Source organism: Rattus norvegicus, chromosome 7, assembly GCF_036323735.1.
Source record: "Rattus norvegicus strain BN/NHsdMcwi chromosome 7, GRCr8, whole genome shotgun sequence".
Classification (NCBI taxonomy): Eukaryota; Metazoa; Chordata; class Mammalia; order Rodentia; family Muridae; genus Rattus; species Rattus norvegicus.
Window position 1 is genome coordinate 118007483 of NC_086025.1, and position 13480 is coordinate 118020962.

The window sequence follows — 13480 nt, forward strand, 5'->3', positions numbered from 1 at the left end:
TGGTGGATTGGGAAGAAAAGAATGTCAGGAAAGGGCTTCAGGCCCTCAGGCATCCAGACATCTCAGATAACGACAGAGTCATGTCTGATGCAAGCTTCATTACTGTCGATGACAAACCAGTTTTGCCCTGCTAACCCAGAAGAGCTGACCTGCTTACCAGGCACTAGTCAAGCCTGCTGATCCCCACCCACACGCCCTTCTGGTTTGTCACGAAGGCTTCCTCAGAGCACTGGTGAGATGGCTCAGTGCTTAAGAGCACTGACTGCTCTTTCAGAGGTCCTGAGTTCAATTCCCAGCAACCACATGGTGGCTCACAACATCTGTAACAGGATCTGATGCCCTCTTCTGCTGTTTCTAAAGAAAGTGACAGTGTACTTATATATAATAAATAAAACTTAAAAAAAAAAACACCTACTTACCCATATTCACTCGTCTGGTACTAATAAGCTTACGTACCCCACAGAACAAGGGGTCACTGTCACAATACCCTGTCTCTGCCCTGGAGGGACTCTTCTTGCTCTTGGATGAAGACCCACTGCTAGCGAGATAGTTCCCCGCATAGGAGCTGCTTGGAACAGTGACGCCTACTCTAGATGCCGACTGTCTCATGGCTGACAACTGAATTGGGGCCTTCTGCAAGAGCCATACATGGTTTTTGTCTTTTGTTTTTTAATTTATTCTCATTTCATGTTCATTTGTTTTGTTTTGTTTGTTTGCACATCTGTGTGAGGGAGTAAGATTCCCCGGAACTGAAGTTATAGAGTTATGAGTTGCCATGTGGGTGCTGGGAGTTGAACCCTGGTCCTCTGGATGAGCAGCCAGTGCTCTTGACTGCTGAGCCATCTCTCCAGCCCAAGCCACACATGTTTTTAAGTACCGTGATGTCAGAGAGTTTGTGGGTGTATTTTGAGGGTTGAGCCCCAAGAGAGAGATGAGATTGTTTAGAACTACTTGGAGCCATTCAGAGCAAGGCTCGTGACCATCTGAAGCCTGGGACTTTGAGTTTCTTCCCTTGGGTTGTAAGAAATAAGCCAGGATGGTCTATTCTCTCTATGAAGTACAGTTAGAGCTCAGCAGAGAATCAGGACATGCAGGAGGCACTAGGCCCATGTCTTCCATAGCTGGCTCCTACATGTGTAGATGCTCTGTTTATCTTAGGGTTCAAAGCAGAAGACAGCGGGCTCTGTAACTGAGCCCATGATAAGAAAAAGGGAATTTTGAGCCCCAGGATATGCACTAGATTAGGCTTTGTGTCCTGAACTGATAGGACGGGGCCTCTGGGGAGAAGGTAATGCTACACACTGGAAAGATTGTATCTCCCGGAAGAGCTCAGTCAGTGAGGAATTCAAGGGGAAAGGTATTAGGAGTATAAACAAGTTTCACTTCAAATGGACCCACCAGCTGTTTCTGCCCTTTTGATTTCCCTACTCTGAGTGTCCTGTACACTTAGTGTGAAGTGAGGATCCCTGTTTCCCAAGGTGTCTTCTTGTTGTCTTAGGGTGGCAAAGTCCCACAGCGTCCATGTGCCCAGGGTGAGAGCAACCCGGAAAGCCAGCATTGCACAACACCACCGCAGCCTCCCTACCGTGGAAAACCCACAAGGCAGGTCTTTATGGTTATTGGAGAACCAGTCCAGGGGCAAACATTTCCATGCCACAAACTAACCACGATGAACTCAAATGAGGCTGCTCACGGCTGGGCTGGGCTTAAAACCTTTCTCAGCACTGAACTTGCTGCTCCCCTCAGACTGATTCTGGAGGCCCGGGTTCAGGAAGTCCGCCATCTGCATCCTGGTACGTAATTCAGATTGAGAGGAGTGAAGTTCAACAACTTGGAGTTTTTGGTTAAAATGGGAAAACCAGGCTGAACTTGTGATCCTCTGGTCTCCACCTCCTGCCAGATTTAAGTCGAGCTGCTAAGTAAGTGAGTTGTCAGAAGTTCAAGGTCATCTTTCATTACAGACAGAGTTTGAGGCCTTGTGAGACCTGGGATTTGTCAGAAAAAACAAAAGCCTAGCCAAAAAAAAAAAAAAAAAAAAGCCTGGTCTGGGTGACAGTGACCACACCTTTTACCCCAGGACTCAGGATGCAAAGAACTCAAGAGGCAGAGGCAGCATCAGAGTTCCAGGACAGCCAGGGTTACGTAGTGAGATGATCTCAAATTAGGAATAAAACAACCAAAACACAGCAAAAACCCAAAAGCCAAAACCCAAAACCCAAGATATTACTGTTTTACAGAAAGGTCCTGAACCTTTTACACAGGGGCGTGGTTACGAAAGGGCTTGGGGGTTATCGAGGCTGGTTCTTTCTGACTTTGTGGCCCTCTGGCATTAAGCGGCACTTGGCTAGGGATCCTCTTTTCATCAGTCTCTCACGCACTGGTGACCCCCAAGTGAACTTGCTGAATCTCCCAGCCAAGCACCAAAGCCGGAGGGTTTAAGGAGGAGACCTGATTTCAGACCCGGGGAGTGTTTGCTTTATTTATTTTGCTGAGCATGCTCGAGCCTTTGTGGATTATTATTTAAACATTTCCCCCCAAAGCTCGCTCCTTATTTGGGCGAAGGGGGCTGTTGAGAAGATGTTCTGTTTGGTTTTCTCATAGGAAACAGCAGGGCCTAGAGAATCCAGGGGGTTACAAGCGCTTTCCCTCTCACCAGTGAGATCAACCCCGGGGACCCGAAAGAGCCCAGGTGCACAAACAACCACAAAGCCAGAAATGTCGGCCCCTAAAAACTCCTGTAGGAAACCCCATCCCCGCTCTGGAGCGCCGGAAACTGGGTACTTTCTAGGTGTCCAGGGAAAACTATCTACCCTGTAGGTCGGAGCTCAGGGGTGTCCAACCCCATCCCATTCACAGAGGGGAACTGAGCCCCAGAGAAGGGAGAGCACAGGACATTCCCCAACCCCTCCCCTTTTTTAATTGCTGGGAGTGAACCCCGAGTCTCACACGCTAGGCAAATGCTCTGCCACTGAGCTGCGCGCCCAGCCCTTCCCCCCATAACATTGTGACACTGAAAATGTCAAGCCTGAAGGAATGCTGCAAGAACAGCAGTGTGCAAAGTCTTCTCCATTTACAACTGTTGACACAATGCTCTACACTTCCTTTATCCTCTCTCCCATCGGGTCTGACTCAGGACACTTCACCCTTGTCCGCCAACATGTGTGGCCTTTCGCATAACCACACCAACGCTATAAAAATTGAACATCTTTACAAGAATAAAGAAAAGTCGTTTTCCACGCCAGGCATGGTGGCACACACCTTTAGTCACTCGTGCCTTCAATTCCAGCACTCTGGAGGCAGAAGCCGGTGGATCCCTCTGGGTTCGAGGGCAGCCTGGTTCACATCACTTGCCTGCTTCTAGGTAGATTTGGAGACAGAGACTGTGCCCCAACAAGTCAGATTCAAGCATCTGTCATTCATAAGGCATTTAAACCTGCCAAATTAATATCAAAAGAAAAAACCCATATTTTTTTCAACATGACTGCAGTGGAAAGAGGGACAAAGAGATTCAGTGGCCCCAGGTTCATCTTAGGGGTCTTAAAGTAAGGTTAGAGTTTAAGGCCAACGCTACGCAGATATAAGTAGTCTGGGTCAAGGTCCCACACACCATTCATTGGTCTATTGCTGTCACCTCTGTAAGGTAGGCTGACAAGTTAGAAGCTTCTGTCCTGGAGAGAAGTGTGACCTCTGGTCAGCCCAGACAATAGGAGTTCTCTTCTCTCAGCATGAGACTCCTGGGGGAATTCCAATTTCTTGGGGTCCATTGTCCCAATGGTCCTACAGTCAAAGTGAAGGACAGAAGCCCTTTTAGAATATTGGCATCTGGCTAAGCAGTGATAACACACACCTTCATTTCCAGCACTTGGGAGGCAGAGGCAAGAGGATTTTGAGTTCAAGGCCAGCCTGGAATACAGAGCAAGTTCTAGGACAGCCAGCACTACACAGAGAAACCCAGTCTGGAAAAAATAAAACCAAACAAAACACAATGATAACAAAAAAGACTCTGGGTTATCAGGCTTAGAAGCAAGTATCTTTCCCCACTGCTGGAGCCATCTCAGCGGCCCAGAAATTTAAGTTCTATGCGCTCTTGCTCTGTAATATGCATCACATGCTGAGGACTTTCCTTGTTACGGTGATTATAACAGTGTACACTGTGCATTGCTGTGTGTGTGCGTGTGTGTGTGTGTGTGTGTGTGTGTGCGTGTGCGCGCACATGCGTGAACGTGCATCTGTGTGTGCACCAGTGTGTGCATCTGTGTGGTACCAGAGGCAGAAATGGGACCTTATGGATGCTAGGCAAGTGCTCTACCAGTGACCTACAGCCCCAGCCTTTGGATGTGGAGACTCAGGTAGCTCAGGCTGGCCTCAAGCTTGAGCTTCTCCTGATTTCTCCTTCCACGTGCTGGAACTGCAGGCATGTGCCACTGTGCCTGGGCCGGCTGCTTGTTTTTAGATGAATAAACCAGAAGTTTATTGTGTGTGTAGGGGGCTACGTGTCCTCAGTCTTCCCCAGTCAGCCTCAGTTCTCCGCTCTGTCTTGGCTTTGGCCTGTGTCTTTTGGGACACAGATACTTTCGAAGTAGTGTGGCCTGTTGTTTGGCAGACAGGCCCCCAGTTTGAATCTGTCTGTCTGTTTGCTTCCTGACAAGTAGAACCAGGTTAAACGCTGCTGGCAGGACACTGCATAGGTGCCTTCGTGTCCTTGCTGCTGTGAGTCCAGGAAGCACTGCAGTCTGTCTGTCTGGTGACACCCAGCTAGGTCACTGCCTCAAGCTAGTATCTCTACATCTCTGCACAGAATCAGTATTGACTCACAGACCTGCATTTTATCAAATAGGCGAAATGTAAAATATGTACCGCCTTTGTTTATTTTGTGCTCAAAGTTCCCCAGATCGGGTGCTGGGCACCTCTTCCAGCCGGTCCAGACTGGCTACTTTGACAGATGTTCACCATTCTTTAATTGATTGCAAAAGCCCTGCTCCACCTGCCTTTCCCTTCCCTGGGCTGGAGTTAGCCCCTCTTTAAGGGGACAGGGGATCATTGACAGGAAGTGGGTTTCAGAATGTAAGCATTTGAACTTTGTTCTCTGCTGGGGTGAGTGTTGGAGGGTTGGAGTGGTACAGCAAGGCTCTTTAAGTGGCAAGAAAAAAGTAAAAAACCAAAAACAACAATAACAACAACCCCCCCCCCAAAAAAAACCAAAACAAAAACCACATCATTTTGCTTATTTATCTGTGCATGTACATGTATGTTCTAAGCATGTACATGTATGTTTGCATGTGCAGGCAAGAGGTCAACATCAGGCGTCTTCCTCTTTATACCATATTTCTTGAGACTGAGTCAGAAAATCCTAGGGACCCTACTGTCTCTGCCTCCCCAGCCTTGGATTCTAGGTGTGCCACTGTGCCTGGCTTTTTACGTGGGTGCTGGGGATTTGAACTCAGGTCCTGTGCTTACAAGGCAAGAGTTTTACAAGCTGGCCCATCTTCCTTGTCCTGTTCTGCTCCATAGAGTTCTTTCTGCCTTCCAAATCTTCCTCATTCTCTGGTGAGCACATCTTCAGTGCTCCGATACCACAGGACAGCCCCCCGCCCCCACTACCAACAACTTACCTCGGGAAATCCCGGGATCTATCTCAGGACCTGTGTTCTTAGGGTCTTCTCTAAGAAGGGTGACAGCTGGTTGCAAATTCACCCAGATCCAGTTTTCACACAGATGATCATGGTATCTGTTCCCCACTTTGTTGATTTACTGGTCCCCCGCCCATGCTTCTTCATCCTATGTCTTACCTATAAAATTGACTTCAGATGCCTTTGGACAGGTGCACAGACTCCTGACACTGGGAAGAACTGGTTAATTTAGGTGAGGACCCCATCACTTTTCTTTCCATTTTTCCAAGGTCTGATCATTTATCTGTTACTCTTAAAGACTTACATTTGACTGGACTGAGACTTAGAAGCAGATGCTCTCAGCGAGGACGGCCTACATCTTTTGGCGATTTGTTCCTGGAATTTTTTTCCTTTGGCTTCCTTCATTCTCTTGGCACATTCTGCAGCCTCCCCCTTGTTTTCTTTTAGCGTGTCACTTCTTCAGCACAATACGTCGGCGTTTGTGTTGCAGGATACATGGAGTGATAAGACGCAGAGCCTTGGGTGCATTTAAGGGCTTCCTGACAACATGATAGCAGGCATCGTCTTCTTTAGAGAGATCAAAAGTTGGCACATTTTTGCTAGCTCTTTGGTTCCTAGCAGCAGAAGCACCATAGTATCTGGCAATCTAAAAATATCCCCTCTGTCTCTCTTCTCTCTTCTCTCTTCTCTCTTCTCTCTCTCTCTCTCTCTCTCTCTCTCTGTAATCAAGTTAGAACATTCAGACTGACATCTTTCCACAAAGCATCTGTGAATTTACGATTCCCCTCCCTCATTCTCGTTGGCCATAACAGATACGTATGCCCTTTACTCAACAGCAGGGAGTTCTGCTGTGGGTCAAGACACCTTGCTTCATGGGAAAACTTTGTTTGCTATTCCCACCACTGACTGGGGGACCCATGACCTTTCCACTTTTTACCCGGAGCATACTCGGGGCATCAGCCCTATTTCTAGGACCGTGTGTTTCTCATAGTACCAGTGAAATTTGCATTCATGATCTACTTCAAAGAGTTCTGACAGCAGTGGCTGGATAGAGTTTCATCTTGAAGGAGCCATCAGCTGAAGAGGTACAGGACCAAAGAGCAGGCTTCCTTCTATTCCACCCCTCCCCTTTAGTTTTGCCCTCAGATGCCAGGGTCTTACTTGGCCTAGGCAAGCATCTACCACTGAGCTGCACTCCAGCCCACCGTCACTACTGTCCACTGCCTCTCAGGAAGGGGCTCCTTCTCCCTCTGCCTCCCTGGGCCTCTGTCTTGCACAGCCTGTGAACAGAGAGAGCCAGCATCCAGGACTTCATTTTTCCATGATTGTTAATGTTATCAGCATCTGGCACATAGGATGGGCTCGTGCTTGTGGGAATTAGCATCTCTACAGTATAGAATTGAGGTTCCGAAGATTGGGTTGGCTCAGACAACACTGTGAAAGCCTTAGCTGAGTTTCAGCACACCTTAGGAACTTTGCAGAAGACCCAGAGAAGGACCGGAGCTTTAGTCCTTTAGCACCGGTGGAAGGAGCCTAGGACTGGTCTGTATGCAAATATCTCAAGGAGAGGCTTCGGATTGGTCCACTCGAGAGGGGCGGGGCATGCCCTTGCTGGTGGCAGGTGAGCCGAGCAGCAGGGACCAGGTGCACGCTCGCTGCACGCTCGCTCGCAGGCTGTTTGCTCTGTAGAGGCTCATCTCGGGCGATGCTCCTGCTCTGGGCCCTGCTGGCCCTCGGATGCCTGCGGTGTGGCTGGAGTAAGCCGGGGACAAAAACACCGGGTCGTGTCCAGGGAGGCCTGAGGGGAGTGGTGACACTCAGGAGAGTGGGAGTGGCACTGGGAATCTAATTTGGGGTGTGTGTGTGTGTGTCCCCCAAAGGCTCCTGCACTAGGGACACAGATATTAGCATCTGTAGTCATAGAAACTGATGGGAATACCAGCGTCCACCTCTGGGCTTGCCTCAACCTTGTGATGGGTGTTACCAGAACGGCAAGTTCCTGGAGTAGGATGATGATGGCTCATCCCGGGACTGAGGCAGGTAGTGAGGGGAAGCCTGAAAGGGTTGAAGCTGACAAGGAAAAGCCCTGAACTTCGGGACCTCACTGTCTTTCCTGAGAGACTAGGAAAACTAATGGAAGCTAATGGAGAGCTGCAAAGGGTCCGAGAGAAAGGAAAACGGATGAGGTTTGCTTGTTAGGGTAGACCTTTCAAAAGAAGAACTTGGGGAGGGGGGAAGGGCCCGTGGAGGGGGGGGGGCGGCAGAGAGACCTTCTAGAGACAGATAGAGAGCAGCAGCTGTCTGACTCTGGGGTGGTGTAGGCATGTGTCTGCCCAGGATGACCAGCACTGGTTATCTCCGAGAGAAGTTCATGGGATGGCCCATTGGGAGGACCAAACCCAGTGTTGGACCTGCAGCAAGAACTCAATGACTCCCATGCCTAGACGTCAGCTCCCACCCTCATTGCCTCCTCAGCTGTGAACCTCCAGCCCCAATTGGCCAGTGTGACCTTTGCCACCAACAACCCTACCCTCACCACCGTGGCCTTGGAGAAGCCTCTGTGCATGTTCGATAGCTCAGAGCCGCTCAGTGGTGCTTATGAGGTTTACCTCTATGCCATGGTAGACTCAGGTAAGGAACCTGCTTCCCTCCAAAAGGGCCCTTGACAGTCTAGAGGGAGGAGGAAGGGGTGGGGGTGGGATATTGCACACCTGTGAAGGTCTCGGATGTCCTTGCTCATCACTGCTCACACACATGCTGACTCCACTGTGGCTGTGGCCCCAGACTGCCCTTGACAGGTTGGTGAGAGCGAGCCACACCAGTTTCCGAGTACCTGCCTAGTACCAGCTGCCTTGCCCACTTTAGAGCCACTGTCTGTAAGCAGTATGCAGGGTTTTATGGTGGAGTAAGGGATGAAGACAGGGTGGGGTCCCTTTCTGGGGCTCTGACAGCTACATTCTGATCTCACTGGCCTTTGAGCCTAGGTCTTTTTTCCTCAGGATTGCTCCCTGAGACCCAAACCAAAACCCTTTGGTACGAGCTCCTGGGTTTGGGGACCAACTACCCAGTAACAGCCTTTTAGTGTTCCCAGCATTCCATCCTGTCCACGGGCCTCTATTACAGCCTACATGCACCCAATCTGGGGTATTTTCTATTTCCCGGAAGTCCAGGGCCCAGAGATGTCAAGTGGTTGGTCCAAGGTCACACAGGAAGTAAAGCAAAACCGTGAGACCCAATATGGGTCCAGCCAAACCCATCTAAGTGTTACTGCAGTCTTTCCCATTTTGTGGGGGAAGGATGCAGGGCCGCCAGCTACAGGGGGCAGCGGTTTGTTGAGTTGGAGGGACACTGCGAGACAGTGAGTGAGAGATGGATCCAGGACCTCACAGTGAGGCGCTCCCGGTCCAGCTGCACTGTTACCGCTGAGCACCTGCCAATCACCCTAGTGCCCAGCACCAACCTGGACAGATTTGGACTCAGGTGTTTGAGTGAGTGTTAGCTGCTGAGTTGGAGTGACCAGGGTCCTGACTTCCTGTATTGTCTCTACAGCTATCTCCTGGAATGTGTCTGTGCAGGACAGCACTGGCGCTCCGCTGAGCACCACGTTCCGGCAAACCCAGGGTGGGAGGTCCGGCCCCTATAAAGCTGTGGCCTTTGACCTGACCCCTTGTGGTGACTTGCCCAGCCTGGATGCTGTTGGAGATGTGACCCAGGCCTCAGAGATCCTGAATGCATATCTAGTCAGGGTGGGCAACAACGGGACCTGTTTTTGGGACCCCAACTTCCAGGGCCTCTGCAACCCACCCCTGACAGCAGCCACTGAGTACAGGTGGGTGTCAGTAGCTGTGTCAGGAGACCCAAAATGGGGGAAGCCACACTTCTCAGAGCTTTTGCTCAGGGATCAGGGAGGATGGGCTTCCTTGTTTGCAGCAGGTACCAGAGACCCAACAGGGCCCTCCTAGGCACCTTACTCTGCAAACATTTTGAATCCTGTCTTCCCTTTCCTCTTTCCTCCCTCCCTCCTTCCCTTTCTCTTCCCCACACCCTCTTTTGCTTTGAGGCAGGCTTTCATGTAACCCAGGCTAGGTTTCACCCGAGGTGCTGCCTGGATTAAAGCCTTATGTGCACCATGGCCTCCCACATGCTGAACATGTGCCCTTCCACTGAGCTACAGGAACAGTTCCCGAAGGGGGATTTAATTTTAAGGGTCACTAAACTATAGGCTGTAGATGAACTGGTCCTCAGACTGTCCAGTCCACTGTCTAGACTGGGACCTAAGTGGGCTATGGAGCTTATTGTCTCTGGGTCCTCTCTTCCGATTAGCAGCCCTTGTTTGTGGATTCTTGCACCTAAAGCATCCCTCATCCAAGGGAACTGGTGCTGGTGATGGATGCTATCGGGCTGGTTTTCTAATTCTCTTTGTGACCCCCAAGGACCAGAGCTTCCAGGAGGATCTGTGGATTATCACCCAGCAGGGGTGTTACAGGTGCATAAAATAAAAGTGGGTGCCCCCAGAGGAAGGCTGAGCAACAGCCCCAACCATGAAGGCTTCCCAGAGCAGGTGCAGCCAAGCAGGAGGAGAAGCCAGGGGATATGTGGTCAAGTCCAGCATTCTTCTGTTGTCCTGACCTCACGCAGTGGCTGTCTCCTGGAAGACTTCCTGTGTGCTCCTCCATGGTCCTCCTCCCTTCTGTTTCCTGTGGCTGGGTGCACAGGTTAGACGAAAGTCACCCTTACTCCATCTTCTTCCAGGTTCAAGTATGTCCTGGTCAACACGTCCACAGGCTTGGTGCAGGACCAGACACTATGGTCGGATCCCATCCGGACCAACCGGCGTAAGTGTGTGGTGGAGGGTGAGATCCTTAGAACTGAGTTCTGGCTCTAAGCCTGGCCTATGTCCCTCACAGATCGGGGGGTACCTCCATCTCCATGCCTGACTAACCTGGTGGGATTCCCTAACAGCAGCAGCAGGGCCAGCCCTCCTGGACTCCATCCTAAAGGCCTGGCCTCTGGGGAGAGTGTGCATATGGGACTGCTTAGACCTGGGGCACCAGAGTGGGGTTGAACTCAGTATAGGCAGGTCTCTAAGGATCTGCATTGGTAGTGCCACAAATCACTTGCTCACTGTAGGACTTGCCCATTGTTTCCAAGGGCGACAATAACCAGAAAAATGGAGAGCCACCTCTCCTCTGGAGAGCTGCATGCCCAGCTTTATCTTGTTTAGACTGTGCATGCCATCCACGTCACCAGAAGTGACAAATACCTCACCTTATGCAAAAAGGGGAAGATACCAGAAACACTCAGACTTCGGGAAGGCATGAGAAGCGGAGGGGCCACTGGGCCAAAGCCTAGGGAAAGCAATTACTGCCCTGGGGCCCCTGGGTCACCCTGGATTCCGGCAGCCAAGGCAGGGGGTTACCTTGTCTGTCACTGAGAGAAGACACAGGGTGGTGCATTTCCTGGGGGATTGAATGGGCTGTCATCCTCTGCAGCCTCTCCCTACTTGGCCATCGACACGTGGCCGGGCCGTCGGAGCGGAGGCATGATTGTCATTACATCCATTCTGGGCTCCTTGCCCTTCTTCCTGCTTGTGGGTTTCGCTGGAGCCATCATCCTCAGCTTTGTGTGAGTTCTGCCAGCTGGGAGGGCAGGAGCCTGGAGACAGGGTGGCACCCTCCCTGGAAAGACTTAGCAGCCGGATCCTCTTAGACAGGACAGGGAGTAAAAGCAAGGGGCTGCTTGCCATGGTGCTGGTGAGAGCAAGCAGAGCCTTGGTATCTCAGGGTCATGTCCTTCAGCTGGCACGGGAGGGGCCCAGGAGAGGGAAGGACTCAAGTGCATCCCAGTTTGTGGGCAGTGGGCCCATTCAGACCTCAGTTCTCGGGCTGGGAGTGTAGCTCAGTGGTATGGCACTTGCCTACTATGTAGGAGGCTCTGGATTCAGTCCTAACACCCCACGAAGGAGATGAGCTTTAGCTGGGTTGGAGTTGTGTGATCTTAACAAGGTGCCCAGGTTCTCGTTTCCCATATGGAAAATGAAGGCAATTGTAACATTCAGGGCAGAGTCTTCGAATTTCATCCCATGATCCTCTTTCAGGATCAGAGTATCTGCCTCCCCCTCCAGGAAGCCTTCCTCCTGGACTTGTCCTCTCTGAATGATTATTCTTGAATTTGATCTGTCTCCCCTGATGATCAGGGCACTCTGAGGACTTAGAACAATGGCCTCCAATTCTCCAGCTCAAGATGTGACACTGTCTATATAAGTTTAAGAAGGGTGACTCTTCTCTTCCCTTATTCCCGAGGCTTAGCATACAACAAGAGCTCCAAAAATACTGGCTTATTGAGATTATGTCCTGGGAGGCAATGCAATGTCTAAATTAGGGCCCTGAGAATTCGACTGGAGAAGTCGAAGTCTGCTCTGCCCCCTAATTCTGGCTCTCCTCTCTCTGCGTGTCAGGGACATGGGCAGTTCTGATGGAGAAACAACACACGACTCGCAGATCACCCAGGAGGCTGTCCCCAAGACCCTGGGGGCCTCTGAACCTTCCTACTCATCTGTGAACCGGGCCCCACCCCTAGACAGAGCGGAGGTGTTCTCCAGCAAGCTCCAAGACTGAAATGATCCTTGGCCCCAAGCCATCAGCCCTGACCTGTGGTTGGCAGCAATGCATTTATGCTCTGACTGGGCCAGATGTGAAATAAGACATCTTGGTTCAATGTCATGAAAACACTAAATAAAATCTTAAGTGTTAATGTCCAGAGTGAAAGGAGAAGCAGGGGATGGATATGTGGGTAACGTCACATTGAGGGGTTGGACACTGGGTCTCAGGAGGTGGGGACACTGTGTTCAAAACTATGGTGGTGAGAGCTGCCTGAGGACATGTGTATTGCTCAGTCTTGATCTCCCACTGTTAGTCTCCCCATCTGTTAAATGTGCTGCTGGATCTGGCCTGTTACAAGGCTACCCTGACCTAGCTTCCTAAACCACTTTCCCAGAGAGCATCTTCATGTCCCTGTTCTATGCCTTCTGGAGAATGATCTTTGCTTTTGGTTTAGATTGAGTGGGTTTGGGCTGGAGAGATGGCTCAGTGGTTAAGAGCACTGACTGCACTTCTAGAGGTCCTGAGTTCAATTCCCAGCAACCACATGGTGGCTCACAACCATCTTTAATGGGATTCCATACCTTTTTCTGTTATATCTGAGGACAGCTACAGTGTACTCACATACATAAAATCAATCTTTAAAAAAAACCATTAGAATGGTGGGTTTATTAGGTAGATAGCAAGCTCAAGCACAAGACTGAATAGCAAGAGGTATGTAAGTAGGGATGGTAGATAAATATCTATCCATCTGGATGGATGGATGGATGGATGGATATCTAGATAGATATCTAGATAGATATCTAGATAGATATCTAGATAGATAGATAGATAGATAGATAGATAGATGTAGATGATAGGTGATAAATAGGTAAGTAGATACATAAATGATAGGTAGATGATAGGTGAGAATAGAGAGATAGATGATATATAGGTAAATAGATGGATGGATGGTGGGTCGATAGTAGATAACCAGATAGGTAAATGACAGATAGGAGAGAGATGATGGATAGGCAGATAGAAAGTAAAACATTAAATCAGGCACTCAAAACAGCCATCAGAAACCAACTAGGGAAGCCCTTTAAGCAGCTGCCTTGGGCTTCCCACAGAGAGCCCCGGGGCAGGGTGGAAGACCCCATCAGGTGAGCCTTCCAAGTGAGAGAGGATGTCATCAAATTAGGCCCTCTCAACATCCAGCAGAAACTGATTGGGGAAGTTGAGGCAGTCAACTGTAATTCCCAACTGGCCCTT

The 13480-nt window shown here is 50.1% G+C and overlaps 1 protein-coding gene across 2 annotated transcripts; it reads left to right on the plus strand.

Moving 5' to 3' along the window:
* The first annotated feature begins 1415 nt into the window (after positions 1–1415).
* Positions 1416–12383, plus strand: Upk3a (uroplakin 3A). 2 transcript variants are annotated; one of them, XM_039079296.1, is made up of 6 exons: positions 1416–1793; positions 8106–8261; positions 9180–9459; positions 10383–10465; positions 11123–11255; positions 12088–12383. In XM_039079296.1, the coding sequence occupies exons 1-6, from the start codon at positions 1613–1615 to the stop codon at positions 12245–12247; spliced, it is 993 nt and encodes a 330-aa protein (XP_038935224.1). In that variant the 5' UTR covers positions 1416–1612; the 3' UTR covers positions 12248–12383. The 2 variants fall into 2 exon arrangements, with proteins under 2 accessions (XP_038935224.1, NP_001123979.1); NM_001130507.1 differs by lacking the exon at positions 1416–1793 and adding an exon at positions 7308–7387 and having other exon boundaries at positions 12088–12381.
* Positions 12384–13480: the final 1097 nt, after the last annotated feature.